Genomic DNA, 22,753 nt, shown 5'->3' with positions numbered 1-22,753 from the left:
CATCATTGGAACATACTCCTCAAAAATCAATCTGGTGCAATGCACAAGAAAGAGATGTTTACATGGCAAGCTACCAAGCTTTTAAACATCAAGAGAGAAATTGAAGCAACTTCAGAAGAGGAACCGATACGTGTTACTGAAATTTTCCTAAAAAAGATTACGTAAATGTGTGGACAGGAGGACAACATTTCCAACACCTCTTGTAAACAGGTAAGTGCTCATTTAATTGTAACTGTCAAAGTAATTGTACGAGCTTATTTCATTACATAGCTAGTGGTTCCAATTACGCGGATGTTGCATCCAGTTTCCTGTCAGATGCGCTATCACTGCCCACACGCTAGCCGCCGCTCCACTGGCAAGTTGACCGTTAAAGGCACTGTGTATGCAATAATATAAGGACCTAAGACACAACTACATGTCATGTTTCCTCTGACGACTGGAACAACTTTAAGGTTTTTCTTCTTTAATGACATGAAAATGGTGTAGCAAGTGAAGTAGTCAATTCTTAGTGCAATAAGTTTCTGAACAATATAAATAATGTAATGAATGAAAAAAAATAATGAAGAAGAACACAAGAAGCTAATTGGGACTGCACCTGCAGCTAAAGATAAGTTTGGAACACAGACTCTTTTGATTATCAGACAATAGTATTTGTTCTAGCCTTTAACCAAGAGAACTATTTACCCAGTTTCTTGGTTCCACATGTATTGTCAATTTACCAATAACTAGCTGCATAAATTTCTACAATATTGGAATTTACATTCAAATAAATTAACAAATTCAATTAATTTACAACAACTAATTTCAATTCCTGTATACACGGCAACTTTTTCTCATTCAAAAACTTAGTAAAAACTAGAATTAAGGCTCAGATGGACCTTTGGCCGATGCGAGGGTAGGTTTTTTTCCTTCAAATTTTCGTCTCCTTTTGAAAAACTGTAATGATTACATAAGTGTATTAAACTATTGATAATATGTAGACAAGAGTGAAAGCAAACCATATGAAGATTCACATGATTGTTCTAGAAGGAATTCTAAGCAGATGTCATTTTTCGCATTTCGGAATATTATAGCGGTTTTTCAAAGGGACACGAAAATTTCAAAGAAAAAAAAATACCCTCGCATCAGCCAAAGTTCCAGCCAAGTCTTAAGAAGACCATCTTGATGGAGTGGTTTTGGTTGCAAAGTATTTCAATTTCTGATAATAATTGTACAAAATACATACTAGCAAAATTCCACATACCAAGGGACCACATCTGGATTTTGATGTCAGGGAGAAAAAACATTTCTGTTGACAAGAGACGACATAAAACGTTTCCATTTTGAAATACAATCTAGCTGGGTGAGGGCAAGCTTTAATGATATAATATAAATATATACCGGGTGGCCAGCATTAAAGTTACCCAACTCAGAGCCCTCTGTAGCGCTGTACTTTCATGATGGGTTGTACAGGTAATCACATTAAGTGATTTAGCTGAGTTATTAATTAGAAATACATTTGTTAGTGGCTGGAAGTTGCGAGAAAATAATCTCTCGTTTATTGCAAGATTGCAAGGTAAAGGCAAATCCATAACCAATTGGAGCAGTTTACATCATTATTACAACCCATCATGGAAGTACAGTGCCACATTTCAACCTGGTGGTGGAAAATTGGACTATTTTTTTCTTTTTATCGCCATCCTTTGGATTCACCAAATTTCAGAGTTGTACGATGCCTCAAACAGGCTACAGAGGGCTCAGAGTTGGGTATCTTTAATTCTGGCCACCCGGTAGATGCAATCATCATTGGTGAATGAACTTCACAATACGTCTTCAGGAAACTGCAACTTGTACTCCCCACTGAGTATTACAACAAATAATTATTCAGAACCATAAAAAAATGTAAGTACAAATATAAGAAGAGAAAGAGTGTACAAAAAGAATGCAGTTATCGTACATGAATCCACATTTGACTTTGTGAACGGGGCATTCCATGTCAAAGTCTCAATTTTTTAAATTAAATGCAATGCAGCAACTTTATCTATCAAGTGGGTCAACAATCTACAATTGTCATTTGGATAAAAATGCAATTATTATACATGATTAAGGTAGAAAGCATTTTACATATTGTTCATTTAACTTTTTGATTTACTTTTGTTTTGTATTGTGTCCCACCGAAAACACCAAAAACAATTAATTTTTCCTTTAACTATTACATCTCCCCCTCAACTCCACTAGAATATTCAAACGTCAATTACCTTCTTTCTTTGTCTTAAATAATGTATTTTCATAATTTCACAATTCACAGAAATTAAAATAAATTCCTTATCAAGTGAAGAGGCAGTGTTTTGTCTGCCCTACCTGTCACAAAATTGTTCACTTGCAGCTACAAATTTGGGAAAGTATTTTAAGGGTAATTATGCTTAATCAACAGTGTTAAGTTTCATGATTCATTGCAAAGAAACTGTTGCTTAACTATGAGTAGAATAGTTACTTTAATGACAAAAACGTTGTCTGTGTCTCTCACCGGTAACACTGGAATGCCCTGTACATATTTCTTACACTTGATTTCATTAACGCAATGATGCATAAATTAAGCCCATCAGATAACCAAGGTCTTACGGAAGATAAAATATTTGAAAACTTCATACTTGCTATGAACTAAGAACAACAACGCGATTTACTTTGAGATACCACCAGTACAAGGAATGTTACGATCCATATACCTGACATGAATATTTACAAATATGTACAAAATTTATATAATATTTTCTTCATCTAATTAACAGGAGAAACTAGCTTAGAAAATCATTAATTTCATTAGAAGAGAGGGGCTTTGTGGTCGGCTGCTGAAACTGAGGAGTCGTCATAGTTCTCGTGTTCATCGGATGAAGAGGCATCTGTGAAATAGGCATCTGGTTCATCGGAACTTTAGGCTGCGAGGGAAGAAGCGAATCTAGGGAAGAGAAATTCTGGGGAGCGAGGTTCATTCCCATCGTCTGACTTGCACCCACGGGGCCCATGCCGACGGGCTGTGTACTGCCCATTATGCCGACCCTGGCAGGTTGGCCGCTCCCAATCATTTGAGGATTCTGCCATTGGACCGGCATCGAACTCTGAAATGCCCCAAACCCCGGCGACACCGCGGAACCTTGTGCCATCGCCGGAACGGATAAAGGAACCGACGGGCTGACCGAAGGCACGGGATTTGGGAACATGGAGTTTCCCACGAACTGCTGTCCTCCGGTTGGCACGTCGATCGGCTTGTTGTACTTCATCTGGTTGAGGTTGCTCTCCAGAAGGGAAGCCGTCAGGTCCTTCACTTGGGGTTTGGGTGCCGGGGCGAGGCTGGCCGAAGGGACGAGCGAGGGCTGAGATTTAAGTCTCTGCTGGACTTCCTGCTCCTTCGCCAACCTTCAAATGGAAAATGAGAGCATCACTTCAACATTCACAACAATGTCTCCTTTCACTTTCTTCTTTTTAATTTAAAGCATTGTTACCAAAGAAAAATTCTTCTTGATCCTTGAGAAAATTGCATGGGATAAATTTCTGTTAATACTGTAACATTAGGGCTATCAGAAAGTATAAATTTAATGTAATCACTAGAGACATAGAGCCACGCTGGTCTAGTCAGTAGAGCATCTGACTGCCATGTGGGCATCCAAGTATGGGTGTTCTAAGGTCGGAATTTTTCCAGCCTTGTCCCTGCATAAAGTGGTTTTGGGGCTCATCCAGCCTCAAATCAACCTAGGTGGTAGAAGTAGCTGGAGCATGGTGCTGATCACATCACCTCCAAAATTGCCGAGATCGAGAATGTGTGGGCCCTTCCCCCACATCCCCTGAATGTGCCTTCATGGCACGGTGCTTTATGCACAGGGACTATACCTTTACCAAAATTGCAAAATAACGTGAATGTGAATTGTGGCTAACTTTACGAATTTCAACACATTTCATACTTAAAAAATTATAAATTATGTGAAAATCCATTATTCTTGTGTTTTAGGCTTAAAAAATAAAATGTAGTGAGGTGAGGTGAGGATGTCCCAAAAATACCAACTTAAAATCTTACTTTCCGAATGGCCTTTTGCGTGTCCCACCCATAACATCAAAAGCGAAAGGGGTGCAGAAGAGGAATTTACTAACAAAAGTAATACAAATAATTATATCAAAATGTAAAATGTAATTTAAAAAAAATATATCCAAATTTGAATTTTTGAATTGGATTTCAAAGCTTTGGGTGTGTCAGCACTTAGGCTATTTTGCACCCATCACAATATACGGAGTGCAGCCCCTTACTGTTACAAATAACAACTGTAACGTTGCTTAACTAAAATCTTAAAATATTCTGACTTCCGTTAAAAGCTGAGGCTGTAAACGGGCATTCAGCACACATACGGACAAAAAAACAGGGCAACACACAGAATTATACTGGCCGTAGGGCCTGTCGCCAGAGCCTCGTTTGTCTACAAAATGCAGTCCAGGGTGTACTAAGTGGAAGTGAGGTTGACAGTTGGGTGTATTAAGTGGAAGATCACCCCTTACACCCCAAAATCCAAATTTGAATATGCAATTTCCAATGCCAACTATCAATTAAATTCTACTTCAGTGTGCAAATGACCACACACAAAATAACTTGTTAGATTTTCCTGTAGTAGTGGTCGAACCTCATATATTGTGCAAATTTCAGAATTTCACCATATTCTTGTTTCCCATGATGAACCCTTCATAAATACATGGTAAATAGAAGATCTGGATTTATTGACTTATCTTGTGCTGATTTTAATGCAACAAATGCTTCAAAAGTATCGACTTAATATGAGAACAAGAGTAGGTCAAGGATATTTCGATGTCCCCTTTTTGTCCTTACGTTGCACAGGAACCTTGTTCTATAAACTTCACAACGGGACTTATCATAACCAGTACACCCCCAGAATTCCCCCTCCTGAACAAAAAATCCAATAATTAATACACTGATACATGGAACATTATACTGAGCAACTTTGCATACATTCATGAGGTGAAATGGTACTCACAGATACTAATGAAACACCTTTATTATGATAAACAAATTACAATCCTGCCACCATCGTGCAGTGTGAGCTTTCTTGTATTATGTTTACATAAAAAAAAAAAAAATGAAATCTATCTCATCTTGCTAATAATAGCTGATATCTCAAATTACGTGAGTACCAACTTGGCTATTATCACCAGAGTAAATATTTTTATTACAACACCTCCGCAAACTCAAACACGTTGATTCACGAAATGGAGGTAGATGTTAAAGCTACAATGTTCATATGAATAAAATTATATAAATAACTTACGTGAGTGAGTAGAAATGTTTCAGAATGACATTTTGGAAGTCTGTACTACTTCCTTCATCAGGTAATAAAATAAAAAACTTTAGGTGCCAAACATGGTACTGCGTTGTTAAATCGTAAGTTGAGGATTCAGGTTGAGGATAGAAAAGGTAAAAAACTTACGGTGATATGTTCGTAATGTTCATATGGTGCCACCAGAATAAATACTAGATAAGTCTTTTCAGTTCAAAATATATATGTAACATGTGGCGGTTTTATAACACGACCAAATCATAGTAAATCATCTTCAATAACACATATCTATGCAACCGAAGAAACACTTGTGCACGTATTGTCCTTACGTCTATGAGCATTCCCATATAAGGGTATGTGACCTTGATGCAAGTTGGAATTTAAAATATACACACTCCCATGCTTCAAAACTGGGACGTAAGTTATGCTCATTAAGAATTATGCTTATTTCCAACTTTGCTTTGTGTTCTGGACTAGATTCACGTCCATATTATATGAAAATCAAATTTTCACAGTAATGGCACCACCAGACATCGCATTCGTACCACGTTGTTTAGATTGAGCGTTTCCTGAACTTTCTCGCAACATACGGTGCACTCGCTTGCTAGCTTTAAGTAGTTTTCGCAAATAAGATAGATCTATCAAACGTGTATGTTATCATGAGCTCATGCGACAGTTTAAGATAAAATCCAGCTTACCTCCATGGCATGGTGGAAACTTGAGGAACAGAGACTTTCATACCTCTGCATCATGTATTTCCAGTCGTCTAGCTCACATACCATTACTCACACGTACGTTAAACTCTTCTAAATGGCTTCATGGTTGAAGGACTATCCACCATAAATATCCATATGTCACATGAATGCTAATACAAAAGGATTTCCTGCTCTTCACGCTATACACATACAATACGGTGCTCCATCTTTTTCCCGGGAACCACCAGTTCTTTCTTCCCTTTTGTACAACAATTTTGTCAACTGTATAACTTGCATTCCACTGAATGCATATGACCTTGGTAGGTGTGTTAAGGATCCCTTTGTATTCTTTGATCATTAGTATTTTTTAACGATCACCTTCCAAAAAAGCATAAAAATGTAATGCGCTGAAGATTCTTTTACAGGATATGTCGTGTACAATTTGCGGAATCCAGTCAACTCAAATTTACACAAATTGTCCCGTAGCGTATACGTGGACATGTATATATTTTGAAAAATGTAGGAATTATTAAATTTAGGTCCGAAACATTTAACAATGATGTTGAATCAATAATGAAATTATTTTTATTATTCAATTGAGATATTTAAGTCGCAACTTCAGAACTTTGTTTTTCATGTAGAAAAGCCAATGCCAACTAGCGACTTTCACATATTAAAGAAAGCAGAGACGACTGTGTTCAGCTCTTACACTCCATCTGTCGTGAATTCTCTGAGCATAAGGTACATATATTCGTTGGATGCAAAATTTTTGTTTTATCCATTCTGCTTGCGAGATAATACCCTATAAGAGTCGAAGCTCATGATAATACTGTCATAGTACCATATTTATGCATATATTACGTGCATGCTTTCCAAAATATTATCCAAAAGAAAATCATGCAGCACGTTAACATGAAATAATTCCGACAGCTACACCTTCTGTCATCTGAACTTTTTACATCACAAAGCAAAGTGGTGGAGTTTTGAAAGGAGATCGGGCGAACCCTGCCATCACATCAGTATTAGTTGCATTAGCAATAGTGAAAAATAACTTCCTCAAAAATCATTTCCAACATATGTAATTGCCATGAAGAGGTATAAGATATTTGACGAAACAATTTAAAATATTACTTTAAAACTACAATGATTTGATTTGATTTGTTGTTTTAAGTCCACTTTATGCACAGTAAGGCTAATTGGGACTGGACCTACAGTTTAAAGTGGGATCCAAACCACTTGTGCCTCCACCGGGTATCGAACCCGGGACCCCTTGATTACAAGGAGAAGACGCTTGCGTCATCGGGGAGGCCCTAAAAAAACAACCCAATGAAGGTATATTTTCAGATACATTTGACAGAAAAGTGTTCTGAAATTCAAATGTAAATTTTGAGATTAGGAAAAACATAGCAAACTCAAGGTCCCTATTTGTAGGGTACTAGCCAGTATAGCTAAAAAAATTCATCCTTATGCTGTGGCCACCTCAACATGTCTGTCCATTCCTCCACATCAACTATCAGGATCTCGTAAACTAACAGAGATACAAAAACAAGGACTTGCCAAATAGTCACATGTTGCAACATAAATTACTTCAAATGACCTGTCAACATCTCAGAAGCCAATCTATGTGAAGGTGTAAACTGTTGCACAGTTGAAAACTGACCAAATTATAAATTATTGAAGCATAAATTACTTTCATTACCTCGTGCAACTATTTGTGGCAGTAAAACAATATTGAATGGCAACAGATTCATTTTTCATGCTGTGCTATGTTCGAAATTATTCTAGCCATGCATATGTGCATCATAGTACTCTGTTGCTGCCAATGAATTCAACCATGTAGTGACAGAGTCTTTGAGTTCACCGGCCGTGGCAAAGTGCTTTCCGGAAAGGAGAAACATTCGACCATAGCACACCTTCATCCCATTAGTTCGAGCCACAGAGCAAGATGGTGCAGATGTGTACATGCACGGTATCGAGCTGTGAGGCCTGAACATGTGTGATAAAATTGAGAATTCTGCCAAATCTGATAAGGTTTCTGAATGTAAAAAAAAGTTTGTGCCAGTGAAATTCATAAGCAAATAACGGAAGTGTCCGGAAATGGCGAGCATCTGTGAGAAAGTGGCATGTCAGGTTTAATGCAGGAAGAACAAGTGAGTATGACAGCGAACATTCCGGTTGACCCATGCTTGTGGCATAGGCCTTAAAGAAAAAGATCGTTGAAGCAATTCAGGCCGAACGACATTTCACAATACCGTACATATGTACACATGTCTGCACCATCTCGCTGCTTGGCACAAACTGAGGGAGCATAGGTGGAGTGTGCTGTGCACTACAGTCGAATGTTTTATCTTTCCAGAAAACACTTTGCACAACTGGTGAACTCAGACACTGTCACTACATGGTTGAATACGTTGGCAGCAACCAAGTACAATAACAGTAACAACAAACTGGTATCATGCTATGAAAAGGGCTTGAATGGGTAAGGCGAACATGTGCAAAAGGAGACTAAGGTATGTTGTTTCCGTACCATAATTTTTGTGCAAACATCATTTGTTGTTTGTGATTTACACCAAAACATTCCTTTTTTTGGATGACACTCGTACATATTCTTGATAAACCTATCCACTGATATGTTTGTTCCACAAACACATCAATACATGGCGATTACTTAGATACTCTACAGATAAATGGACAACAAGTGTTACATCAACAGACAAGGGCTGAGATAATGCATTGGTATGAGCCCCTCTCACCCCAAAAGGGTAAATTTCCTAGATTGATTTGGTTTATTTTGGTTTTGCTATTTTTGGCTAATCGTGAGGATGAGTGATGATATGATGAAATTGGTGAAAGGACACTCACAAAGAACACCCATGCCGGGATTTGAACCCGGGACCTCTGGTGTCATAGAGCACAGTACAAACCACTCCGCCATGGAGGTTGGTGATAAATTCCCTTGGCTTTTCCAGGACTTCTAGATCAGTGGCAGCCCTGCTTTGCATGGAGATCCTTTTGTGATCAGATAAGTGAACGAAAGGAAAATTACCTTGGTCAACTGGATGTCATGTTGTTAGGTGTAAACGGTGATGCTATATTATATGAGTTCAGTATAATATTAATTTGTGGTACTGGCAAATTTATCTCTACCAATTTCATATCAGTTCATGCCTACTAAAAAAGAGAGGAAAAAGATAATTATGTTGAAACACTGTTAGTGGAAACTTGAAACAAGTACAAAATAACACTTACCTCTGCTTCTCTTCGAGGCTCAAGGAGCCCCCTGTCTTTGCGCTGCCGTTCACCATGGCAGTCCCTTGGGACGAAGGCACGGAAGGTTCGGCGTAGCTTGAGGGTTTCTTGTCAATGAAGTTGCCCAGCCCTAGGCCGGAGAACATCTGGTCCAACTCTGACTGAGCCTCTGGAGCTGCTACCAGCTGCTTTGGATTAGCAGGGGCCGACAGCGTCATCTGAAGGGCTGACCTGAAATGTAGACATAGGGTGTGTATTGAAGACTGGGCAACGTTAGCTAGTCAATAGCAGTTCTTGGTTAATGATGGAATACTGGTATGACCGGACAAGGATGATATGTATGTCAAAATAAATAGAAAAATTCAAAATTTATTATATAACAATGATAAATGGGACAAGGAAATGGAGACGTTGATCTTCATTAACCCTTATCTGGGCAAGCAATTTTTGTAACGTGTCCGGGCAAGCAGTGTCTGTCAGACACTGCATTGTTTTAAATGGATCTTGTGCTTCTAATGCGAAGTTTTTATGTTTCATCATTGTGGAAAGAAGCGAGTAACATGATATTTAACCAATCATCATTGTTGTGTCCATAATTCTTGCATTAATCATCATCATCGTAATTACATTTTTGCAGCATAGTATATGAAACATTGTTAGGCCGGAAGGTAGTGTGAGGAAATTGTTTTATTTGCTCATATATTTTTCATGTTTTCTATTTTAGCATTAATAATAAATTTATGTGATGTCTTATTAAATACTTTATTTTTTATTAAACATTTGTTAATACATTTTCAAGTAATATTACAACTTTTGTTTGTACACTGTGTCTGACACACTGCTTGCCCTTTTACGTAAGTGAAATGGAAAATATTTTTTTACGCCTGAGCTTCTTTATCAAACATAGTCAAATGTTGTGAAATGAAAAAAAAGAGAGAAAAAAATATCATGTTCGCAGGAAGTATCATTTGGAGTATGTGACAAAAAATGTAAGCAACAGTATCTGATAAGACACTGGTTGCCTGGTTAAGGGTTAAAGTGATATCTATTGATATAATTTGGCTAAACATGATATGCATGATACACTCACTTCAGCCAATATGAATGGGGTTTCAACTGGAACTAATTTCACACACCGAAATTGGGTAGGGTTAATTTGACAGAAGAGGTTACTTCTTTCATGTGATAATCACTGTATCAACTTGATTTTCTAAAGCCAGACCTAGTCTTTTATCATCCTACTTGAAATGTAAAATTGTGAAATACCCCACAAAGCTTTTCAGTTGACAAGAAAAAAAATGTTACCGTGATGATAACCAATTAATACACATCCCATTGTTTCAGCTTGAAATAGGCTTATATGTTTTTACATTATTTTATGCTACATATTTTTACCACTGGGTTAGCAGAAGCAAATTATGTATAAGTAACTTGCTCACTTTTTAAGCAGCAGCAGAGGGATGTCTTTTAATCTATTGTTCCTTTGTCCCTTCGGTATGTGACATTTTTCTACGCATATTAATAGTAAAAGCATTAAATTATATTACCGCGTGAAAAACCTCACAGTTTTCCTCATTTGCTTCAGTACGCATTGCATCAACCTATTGTTTAAGATTCTAGTTGTCTGAATCGCCGCCAGAGGCTCTCAGCTTCATTACTTGTTTCTGTGATTACGCATAGACTCAGTTTTCGGAAGAACACACAGCTCAGAACACAAGATGCGTTGGTTCCCCCTCATCTTCGTTTGACCTCGAAGAAGTTCCTTTGAAAAGTAACTATTTTCTATAACGAACTTCGTGAATTGTTTGACAGCGTTAAGAAGGAATAACTTTGTACGCCAAGTTTTCACGAGACAGTATTGCGAGGAATACGTGTGTGTGTTGCTGCAGTGAGAAGGAATCTACATTACATTGACACCATATGAAGTGTTTGAATGTGGCCCATTTTTTATTTCTGCTTTCACGGAGTTATAAAGGTATGAGACAAGTGTAATCGATGTAGTTTGAGGGAAGGAAAGAAGCTATCGCCTGGAAGTTACGTCGTATGAACGCCTGTTGAAATGTCGACGTTGGAGTGATCACAAAGTTCGTTAAATGGAAGATGAAGATTGAAGTATTTCCCCATTCTTCGCTATGGCAACCTATGGACGTTGTTTTATGAAGGAATGCATTTGACCAAGACAACGCATTGAGGAGAAGGTTCAGTTTTGCAGTTACGATTGTACAAGGAACCATTGTGGATCAACGTGTCACTGAGGTACGTACTTTTATGTTATTGCTTGTAGTGAATAACGAAGTGTTATTGTGGAACGTGCATAGCTATAATGAATATTTGCACGTATGAATTATCATGAATTATTGCAAGTACTACGAATGAAAGTGTTGAATTTTACTCTTCGCAACTGTCAAGATGAACATCGTTGCGATTGACCCAGAGTGACGAGATGCAACGTTTTGCTCCCCTTAGTCCACTTTTTGCATAATTTGGCGAACTGCATGCGTATGGTATTATCGTAGTGTTACACATCATAATTATGAAGAAAACATGTTCGCTACGAGTCTGTAAAAGGAATTTAAATGCACATACGTACGTTCACGTGGTTATGTTGGAAGAAATAGATACACAATGTACCTCTGAAATACCTTGCAAGAGCACCAAAGAATTAAGATTTGTATAATGTTGATTAAAGGCCAAAAATTCATGTTTAGATCTTCACAGTATAAAAGAAGTAAGATTTTTTTATAAAAATCGTAACTAATCTAATTTATTGTCAAATTATAGAGAGGTTTAATATGGAATGCCTTGATGTCATTTCACATTGACGTAATTTTATGAGATTACTCAAGCAATCGTTATATTTTTGTGGAAGATTGAATTACTAAATAGACGCTGGTTCGTCTTATAATTGTTGTTATATTATTGTACTTGTTGTTGGGAAATAATAGTCATTCACCGTTGCGGGACTATTATAATAAAACTTGACCACGTGTTGCAAATCACAAATTGTTGTTATCTATTTGTCCTAGAAACTATTCTCTTGATTTAAACTTGGATAATTAGAATTGTCGAGTCCATTACATACAATTATTAACCATCAATCTTTCATTGTGATTAGGCAGTTAAAACATTTGACAATAAATGAACCAAGTTGGTTACTGATTGCGTTAGTTGTAAGTCACTTAATTTGGAATGTACACATTTGGACAAGGAACGAATATTCAACTTCTCTTCCAGATTAAAGTGCCTTTTTGAGAAACTAGTATCTTCCCGCATTAATACTGTTGGTATTTTCTTTAGTTAATCAACTGGGTTGTCCCGATTTGTGGTTCTCTTATGAGACTGAGGCGACTGTGTAAAAAACACATCATTAGCTTCAAACAAAACGACTTTTGTAATGATTGGGTTGGGGTAAGTTTAATTTTGATCCCACGGCCTCAGTTCACGACTTCCCTTTTTAATATTATTTAACTACCCACCTAATTAGTTACAGGTAGCCAAGCACATTGAGTCCTGGACTGAAATTGCTGTGGATGACTGTAAACCTTAAAAGTAGCTCTTTTGCATTTTACGTGGTTTAGCAACAGTGCATAACCTGTCTTGTGCGAGTTTGTTCGGCTTGGAAGTTGTGTTTGTCTGTATTCTTAAGTTTTCTTACGTTCTGAAATGTCCTGCATGGATTGGCTTATGTGAATATGTCACAAATTAAAAACTAGAAACTATCTGTGTTGTCAACAAAGAAGTGTGTAAGGTAAAGTATGGCAGTTGGCAGCAGATCAAGTTTTCAATGGAAATGGGGAATAAACAAATTTGCCTGAACATCACATGTAAGTATCCAACTTTATGTGTTTAACATGTCTCTGACAAATTATAGCTGCCTGTAAAACACATGTTTCTTCATATGCACAATCTTAAATGTATTACAGTTGCACAACAGCAATTCACCTGCAATATGCCTGTATGTATTTGTTTTTCGTATGCAAAATATCTTTGACGTGTGTTGTTACATATATTCATCCACATGTACATGCAATGTGCGCTTTTCTCTCCAGACCATGTGATTTCTAACATTGTATTTTATACTGCAAAATAGTGGGTCAATTTCAGGTGTTTGCAGGTGCCTGTTTTTTCACTAGGGAGAGTGGAACCCCGATTTTACATTTTTCCTCATTATCCAATCAATCTTCATGGTCCCAACAAAGGAAAATGTAATAAAATTTTACCGGATTTTACACTTTCCTGCATTTTTAAATTCTTTCACATTGGTCTCCCCCCCACATAAAATCGAGGTTCCACTGTGTATTGGTAACAGTATCAGCTCAGTCTGAAGGGAGATTTCAGACCAAAGCGACAAGCCACGTGTCCCTTGTGAATGGGCCAATCAACAGCAAAGTTTTACACGTAGTGGCATGACTGTCTGCAGAAGCGTGTGTCCGTTTGGCGAAATCCTCAACTGACGCATGCTGCTTGTCGCTTCAGTGTGAAAACTCCCGATCATGCACGGTCGAGTCACATTATTATGAATGCCTTTAGGACTTGACGTGGGCAGCTAGCAGCCAGTGAAGTAAGTCACGTGCTGTGAGCTGGAATGGTGTGCATGTAAGGTCTGCAACAAGCTGTCTGCACATATATCACTCATTGGTATCATAGGTAAAAGAGATTTATCCAACTGGCAAAAGGGATGATTTTAGGCTTTCAGGCCAAGGGTGACTGTATTTGTGAAACAGTGCAATTTGTGAACTGTTCATATATTGCTGTGATGAAAATGTGCCATTGCGAATAACCAACATGGAAGATGCAGAGTATCACATGCCATTGAAGTGAGAAGTGAAAGTCAGCTACGAAGGTGCGTGAGGGCTGACATGCTATGCTAAAGTGGAGCAGCTCAGCATAAAAATAAACCAACGAGCTACGAGGCATGTGTCTAAAATGAGTTCAGTCAACCCTACTGCATATGGGGCTCCGAAGGAAATAGATAGTTGTTGAACCTTTGCTAACGAAAGTGCATCGCTGGAAATTTGCATGGTGTAATGGAAATGGACCTCCATTATCTGCGAAGGGTAGCCTTCTCCCATAAGTCCCATTTTCTGCATCATTGGACAGGTGGACGTTGGCATGTCAGGCAAGAAACAGCGAACAAACATCCTGCAACTATTGCTGGAAAAATGCAAGCCAGTGGTGGCAGCATTGTGGCCTGGGGACCACTCATCCACGTTCCTTGCAGATCATGTGCACCCATGCACACTGATTGTCTTCCCTGGGGCAGATGGGGTCTTTCTTCCACCAAGACAATGTGTCATGTCAAGTGCCCAGAAATGTCCGACAGTGGTATGAAGAACATGACCAAGATGTCCCACGTAATTCCCTGGCCCACTAATTCCCCAACAGAGAATTTGTGGGAACATCTTGATATTTGTGTTCGTAGCATGGATTCCCCATCACACACCCTCCAGCAGCTGTGGGATACACTCACTGTATCATCGCAACCGATAACTGTAACAACCTACCACAGGGTGGCTACTCGAGGACCATAATAAAATTCAAGTATAAATCCCGGTTTTCAAGGCCAACTTTATAAAAATTCAAGGGCACAAGCAGGTGTTTTCTATAGTTTAAAACTAAGGTTTTACCGTCTCTCACCACCCACACACATATACTTATATTATTAACAATATATGGTCTGTGCGATTCCAATGAATCCAATAATTCTAATTCACTTCAATTAAATGGTACATATATATAATTTAAGGTGCAGAGTTTACATTTGTCATTTCACATACTCAGACTAGAAATACATCTACAGACACAAGTCACAAATGTTACGGGAAATAGTAATCTCCAAAAAATTGTTAATATAAGAATTTCAAATTTACGTAATCAACTTCAAGATATTTTATCTTGCAATAATCTTCCGTCCATCAGATAGATTGTTCCACAAAGGACACTAACAAAGCAAACTCACTGAGAGAATTCTGTTTTATTTTCCACGTAGCTTTCTTTTCAGTCTTTGATAAAAATAAAGTCTAAACTGTGAAAAACTTCTCAGGTATAAATTTAATAGAATTAGGGATTTAAAAAAGTTGCAATTTTTCACGTTTACGAAGAAAAATTCAAGCAGAATTCACGCATAATTCCCAGAATTCAAGGAATTCCCGGTGAGTAGCCACCTTGTACCAGTATCTTCTTGAGTCATTCCCAGCCATCTAGCTGCTGTCCGTGCTGCACACAGCAGTTATTCTAGATTAGAGTTCTGCATCAAGGGCTTCTTGCTTGAGCATCTAATAGTTTGCATGGACGACGTTAGATAGAGTACGGAATTGGCAGCGTTATTTGATCAGTATACGTTCGAAACCCAGTAGTTCACGTATGACCGTAATTTTTCTGTAGTAGTGGTCCTTGAAATATGGGTCGTGAAGTGAAAGATGCAGTGAAATTGAAACTTAAGTGAACATAGTCATCTCCTCCATGTTAAAATGTAGTTTAGTCTATCTCACCAATACATAGCGATATATGAAAATGAAATAGATGATTATGGGCTAAAACTACCAGGGTGGACTTTTACACACATATTTCTATGATTATTGTCACATTTAAATAAAATTTGATTCTATACACTCGAGGGTGGGAGACTCGAACGAGTATGATTGAGTGAAAGTGGTCTACTCTGGTTATTAGCTGGTGGTCATAGTAATGTGATTCGACTGCGTAAATCTAACAAATGATTTGTCAAGACAGCTTGCACACAAATAAAGTAAAAAAAAAAAAACCCACTTACTTCTGCTCCTGTTGAATGGAGTTCAACTGCTCCAGCTTCACTCTGTGCTCTGTCTCCACCCTCTGCACCATTTCCTTGATGACACCAATCAGAGCATTGAACTGGTTCAGAGTGAGGCCGTTCTCAATGCTCAAGGGCATGAGGAAAGGGAGGACCTTGGTGGCCATCAGCTCCTTCGTTATGCCAAGCTTCTTATGCGTCAGAGCTAACTTGTATATACCTGGGAATTAAAGAAAAACTGCTTAATCTATTCCTGAATGCATGTTTGCAAGAATACAGACTGTACACAAATTATTGGTCCATTTTGTAAGACTGTATTTTCACCAATAATGAACAGAAATACACGATATTAGCATCATTTGAAAGAGGAATATTTGAAGTTTTACACAGACCTTAAATGCATTCGACGTGTAGCAGGGCAGACGTTCAGGCAGTACTCCCATTCTCACCAAACGTTCTCAAGCATGTTGCGTGTGACATCTCCGATGGCGGTTTCCTTGGTCACCGGACCTCACGGTGAGTGATTTCTTTCTGTGGGGTTTCGTCAAAGACAGCTTTCCTCAACTTCCGCAGACACTGTCAGAATTATAATGATGCATCAACCCCGCCATGTACAATGCCGCACAAGACATACTTCAGAGAGTTCGGCGAGAATGGGAGTACTGTCTCGACATCTGCCACATCACACATAGGGCACACATTACATTTAAGGCCAGTACAAAACTTCAAACTCTCTGTTTAATATTAGTGAAACTGTAGTATTATAAAATTGTCCAATTTGTGAACATTGTGTATAATTACTAGGGCTCTGAAGTTGATGACCGAAATATCTCAGAAATGTTCTCAGTCTTAAAATGAAAGTTTGATTTTTTAATAAATTACGAAACAATGATTTGATAAAACCCATTGTTTGTCAAAATGATTCACATCCGAAACACAGGAGTACATCAATCATTAGTGAAACATTACAAAAATTAACTCAAACAGTGAAAATCAAGATTTCACTTACGATGATATTTCGTATGAAGGATAGCTCATTACTTTTGCGTGAATCTCAATTTCTACATGTTAGCAATGTTTTGTCTATGTAAAGGTAAAAAAAAAAAAGGTAAAGTGCTCCCCTGTGCATAGCACCATGCCATGAAGGCGTATAGGGGGTGTGGGGGTAACGCCCCACACTTTCTTGATCCGGTCGTGAGTGGGGGTGATGTGATCAGCATCATGCCCCTGACCGCCTTTACCCCCCAGGGTTTCCCCCGGGTACCCATGTTATTCGACGCTGGGTTGGCGCCGGGGCCGCTTCCATCGTTAGAAAAGTTCCCGGATTTGAACCGGCCGGGGGTCGAACCCGGGACCTTTAGCATTTTAGTCAGACGCGTTACAGACTGAGCCACCGTGGCCACTATGTAAATTCACAATTGACAATTTGGATGCTTGATATCGTGACTAAATATTAGAATCATAGTGGTAACAAGTACACAATTCCTATTTTAAGTACACATATGAAAATGCATTAATAAAAGTATAATGAATGGGAGAGAAATTAAAGCTTTAGTGAGAAGCGTTTCCTGCATACTTTTACTATCAAGTAAGGAAATGATAAGTGTGTGTAAATAATGTTTACTAAACCCAATTAAGAGAAATTTTAAGATGACTGAAATGTCACATGACCTCAAAGTCATCACAAAACAAAAAAATATATTCTTGGAATTACAAAAAAATAATGATCTCCATATGGCATAAAACGTAAGTGATGGTGGTGTTAGCATCGGACGTTTCATTCCTCATTAGCTCAGTACTCACCCAGAATCCCCATGAGCACGGCAGGCTCCCTGGAGGGTATCTGAGGAAGGAAGGGCAGGATCTCGTCCAGCACCAGCCACTTGTCAAGGTGTTCAAGCAGCTTCCCCACACACACCAAGCAGTTCACACGCACCTGCAACAACAACACGGTCACATTCAGCATAAATATGAGACACGCTTTAATGTCTTGTAACTGAGAGAGAGTTCTTTGATTTGGTTTCGTAAACAAGGTGTCTACCAAAATAACAAATCCAAAATTCTTGACTTTTTCTTGACCCTTAGGTATGAGGGATCTTATTAGGAATGTAGCTCACTAATCATCATTCATCCTTGATGGTAGAGCAACTTGCTGCTCATAGTGAGCTCGGTGGTAATGAGCAAAAGGTACTAAAGTAAAAGATACACTAAATAAACAACTAGAAATGGCAAACAGTTAACGCACGTTAAGTCTGATGATGAAGTTCAAGATGAAGTTATACAACAAAGTGTAAGCCTGTACTGAAGGCTTGCTTCTCCAGGTAAGTCAGGAAGACTGACTTTGTTCGAAGACCAAACCGTAGAGAGCTCTTGACTATTCTCAACCAAACCAAAGAGTGATCGTTCTCCCTTTCTCCTCTGTCCCTGTTCCTCCACGCTGATTTGGCAAGTTTTTCCTTCCTATTCCCTTGGCAGAATTACAACCTGTTTACCTGTGAGCAGAACACTTGATTCTGCATATTTGACATGCCTAAGAAGAGCAACTGGCTGGTAGAATAAGTGAACGATCCTTGGTCAGATTGTAGCTTTTAGAAAATGTACAGACTTACGCTTTGATACGACCTCCCCCCCTTTTCTTAACATTCATTGAACTATACTTAGGTATAGTTAGAAATTAAAAAATAAGATATATTTATTCAATGAAAAAAACCCTATTACAAGGCCGCCGGTTAAGACGAAAACTGAAGCTACACTTTAACAAAAGATTTAGACTTGCTTTAATTGTTAATGATTGTAAAAATTAATGCTTCAGACTTCATCCTGGATGGGGAATGGCCACATCCAAATAACTAACACTCTAGCCTTCTTAAACCCGAAGGTTCATGGCTGCAGCAACACAGGCCTTCCATCTGTCCCTATCTTGAGCAAGATCTATATGAATGGCCACATCACTTTATTTAATACTTTTACAAAACTTCAAGCACACAAGAATGTAGCTCTTAAGAAACAAAATGACCAATCTTGACCACAACTCTGTACAATTTTAGATTTTCAAATATTTAATTTTATCAAATCCCAGCACAAGTATATAACAATGAAAATTCACTATACTGTGAAAAACATATATATATATTTTTTACAATAAGCACCATAGACACCCTGACACTAAAATAAAATACAGGGTGATTCAAAAGTCCCTTAACACCTGCTATAAAATGTAAAGGAGTTACGCTGGGTACAAATGGTCATAATAGAAACAGGTTAGGCCTAGGGGTGAATCATACTGGTGTGTTCCAAGTGGACATCAGCTATATTGAATTAAACTCAAAAATTTTAAATGGGAAGGTGGTGATGTGATACATCAAATCAGGGAGAATTTCATGAGAAATGCTATGCTTTCACTAATCCTCAATCAGGATAAAGTTATGACTCATTTTCCAGGTGAGAAAACAGTGCCACAACACTCCTAATGAGTCAGTGGAAGTTCAGGGATGTCCTGATCGTCGCTGGCTGATCCTGTCTCCCGGAACTTTTGGAGTAAGTGTGCAACCATCACGTGCGACACTGGATCTCGTTGGGGTGTTGTTGATTAAAATCATTTGCAATGGCATGCAAATGTCTCTCCCCAGACAGCAGTACGATCTTGATAAGTTCCTTGCACGTTAGGAGCATTCTGGCACTGTTTTCTCACATCTGAATATGTCCCAGTCACTGGGGCAACTTCAGACACAAACAAATAATCCATACCACCATATATCATAAAATAATCAATTACTGTAAATCAAAATGAAATAAGAACACAAGAAATATGTGGAAACCACAATTCCAAGGATACAGATGACCTGGTTTTGATTTAAAGGCACCAGGCCATACCTGAATGTATGAGAGTGGAGGTTGGGTATCTTTTAGGAGTTCCCCTGCCCCTTTTTTATTATTATAATAAAACAATTACACTAAGGATCGAAGAAACAACCAACTTACCGAGATGTACGAGGTGTTCAGGCAAAGCCTCTTGATGCGTGGCAGCAGAGCATTCTTCATCGCAGGGTAATCGACGAGGCCAGCGAAGGTGGGCAGGACGGAGAGGCACAGTTCCTGGATCTGCTGGGCATCCGACTCCAGGGCCCTGTACAGCATGGGAAGCACGTCCGTCTTCACAGACTCTGCAGGCGTCAGCTTCAGCAGAAGCTCCATCTTCTGCATGAAGATTAGGAGGATCTGCAGCAAGAACAATGAGAAAACTTCATTCTTATGTAATGTAATGAACATGATTTGGGTGAGCCGTTACAAAGCCGTGGCGGTCTAGTCGGTAAGGTGTCTGACAGACATGCTGGGGCTCATCCAGCCTCAAATCAAAGGGTACCTGGGGGGCAAAGTTGGTCAGAGTGTTGTGCTGATCACATCACCTCCAAAGTGGCAGAGATCGAGAAGGTGTGGGGCCCTATCCCCATATATGGGGAACTTCACCTTACAGTTCACATATTACATTTCCTTTCTTAGTCTAATAAACACCATTAAATGATTATGAGATTAATGTACTTTCACCAAAATCCTTATGTACATTATTCTTTAAATTATTTATTTAAAGTGATTTAAATCAGCAATTCTTTTCAACTTGAATTAAATCAATCCAACGTGGGTAAAAGTTAACAGCATTTTTGAATAAAGAAGTTGAAGTCAGGAAGAAACTAGCGTAAAGACTACACGTAGCAAAAAGCAGTTCTTACCTGAATGGGGTCTTGGATCTTCATGACTGGTTTCAGATCGTTCAAAACATGCTGACAAAATTCTTCCTTTGAGCAGTTCTCAGATATCAGAAGAACATTTGGCAGGACAAAAGGAACCATGCTAGGATTGACAAATTCTTTTACCAAGCATGGCAATATCCTGGAAAGAAATTACAAGTAAGTATTAGTGTAATATAAACAGTTCATTTGTACACATCTGGTCAGATGATCGTGCACATTTGTTTGAGCTAAAGTCCAGCTCCTGAGACGACAGTGTGGCAATACACCTGAAGCAAAGGTTTGGAAAACAGTGCTTCTTACTCACAGGCGTGCACACGGGGGAGCAAGAGGGGACAGTTCCCCTACCCCCTTATACTCTGACTTAGAAATTTAGCATAAGGGAATCTTATCACCGATATTAAATAACACTAATACTCTTTAAAAAACTGATTATTTTTAAGCCAACGAAAGTTCCAAGCAACTACGGAGGAGGAGGAGCTATCTAACTTCATTTTCTAGTAAATTCCTTGTTATTAAAACTTCCACACACTTCATTTGTTAGTTGTGTTACCTTTATGTTATTGTAGAATAACTTGCCCATATACACTGGAAATCGGTATCAGAGATTGGATGACAACAGTGGGTAAGAAGGCCAAGCGAAGTTTACTCTTTTTTTTTTGGTAGAAAAGTTTTACCATTAAGAGGCCATAGTGCAGGGGCAACTGCCCTCCTCTCTTGCCCACCTAATGGCCGTCACTGTTGGGAATGAATAAATTATGTGCAGTTGTTTTGAATCTGTTGTACGAAACCATGTTTGTAGTCTCTGAACCATGGCGAGGAGAAATACATTAATGCCACGAAAGATTGAATTCTTCTAACAGAGTGATTTTCAGTGGGTACGAACACACAGTATATACGCCCCTGTTTCATACCCATCAATACTTGGACTTTCATCAAGGCTTTCGCTCCCTTAATCAGAGGGTCTGCGCATGCCTATTTCTTACTAGCAACGTTTTGGAAACATGCAAGTAATTTCGTGACTTGCCAAGTACAAGGAAAGAGTATTTATGGGAAACCTTGGTACGGTAAGGAAAAGTTCCCCACAGTACCACCGCGCTACGAAGGCACATTTAGGGGATGTTGGGGTATGGCCCCCACATATTCTCAATCTCCATTTTTTTGTGATGTGATCAGCACCATGCTTTGGCTGCCTTTATCCCTGAGAGTTGGCCCCAGGTACTGATTGATTTGAGGCCGAGTGAGCCCAAGAGCTGCTTTATGTGGGGACAAGGCCAGAACATTTCTGACCTTAGATCACCCACCCCACGAATCGAACCTGGGTCTCCCACATGGCAACCACACCACCACAGCTACTATGGGAAACCTTGGCACTGAAATGAATTAATGGACTGGATGTCCAATTTCAGTCACAGTAACACAAATTTGTGTAAAGCTGAATTTAAAAAATACACAGAGTTGAAATTCAATTATCTTAACTCCTTCAGTTGGTGCAAAAGCAACATGCTTCATCTGCAGGCGTATTTACACTGTGCACACAATGTTCAGATAATATAAAAAATATTTTGTGTGTTCTTCTGTAATAGTTTGGGTACCGTGGAAAGTGTTAGGGTAGTGTTTCCAACCATGAAGGCTTCATTAACAGAGGATTATGGTTTGTGATTATGAAAATTATTTATCAATGTTGAATACATTTTGAATCAACTTTGTGCAATGAATAGCTACCATTAGCCAGGAATCTCTGAAGACACTGATGCTTGCTGTACTCATTTTCTAAGTTTTGCTGTTACATATGTGTTCAACGTCATGCTAGAAAAAGGGTATGCACACACACGCACACACACAAGATTTTTTTAATTCAATTTGTGTTTTAAGCCCACTTTATGCACAGTATGGCTAATCGGGACTGGACCTACAGTTTAACAGTTTAAAGTGGGATCCTAACCACTATAAGCCTCCACGGGTATCGAACCTGGGACC

At 38.7% G+C, this 22,753-nt stretch overlaps 1 protein-coding gene across 1 annotated transcript in view; it reads right to left on the bottom strand.

The window, feature by feature from the left end:
• Window positions 1-1,426: 1,426 nt before the first annotated feature.
• Window positions 1,427-22,753, bottom strand: part of LOC145997130 (SCY1-like protein 2) — a 57,932-nt gene continuing 36,605 nt past the window's right edge. The window contains exons 9-14 of the mRNA XM_083133761.1: window positions 20,756-20,915; window positions 20,010-20,246; window positions 17,832-17,964; window positions 16,029-16,248; window positions 9,257-9,487; window positions 1,427-3,393 (exon numbers count right to left, since the gene is read on the bottom strand). Coding sequence (XP_082989887.1) covers window positions 2,775-3,393; window positions 9,257-9,487; window positions 16,029-16,248; window positions 17,832-17,964; window positions 20,010-20,246; window positions 20,756-20,915 — 1,600 coding nt within the window. The 3' untranslated portion in view covers window positions 1,427-2,774. The remainder of the gene's footprint in view (window positions 3,394-9,256; window positions 9,488-16,028; window positions 16,249-17,831; window positions 17,965-20,009; window positions 20,247-20,755; window positions 20,916-22,753) is intronic.

The sequence above is a fragment of the Lepisma saccharinum genome, chromosome 13 (assembly GCF_977018435.1).
Source record: "Lepisma saccharinum chromosome 13, izLepSacc3.1, whole genome shotgun sequence".
In the NCBI taxonomy this organism is placed as follows: Eukaryota; Metazoa; Arthropoda; class Insecta; order Zygentoma; family Lepismatidae; genus Lepisma; species Lepisma saccharinum.
The sequence above is the reverse complement of the archived record's forward strand: the minus strand, read 5'-3'. Positions and strand labels throughout refer to the sequence as shown.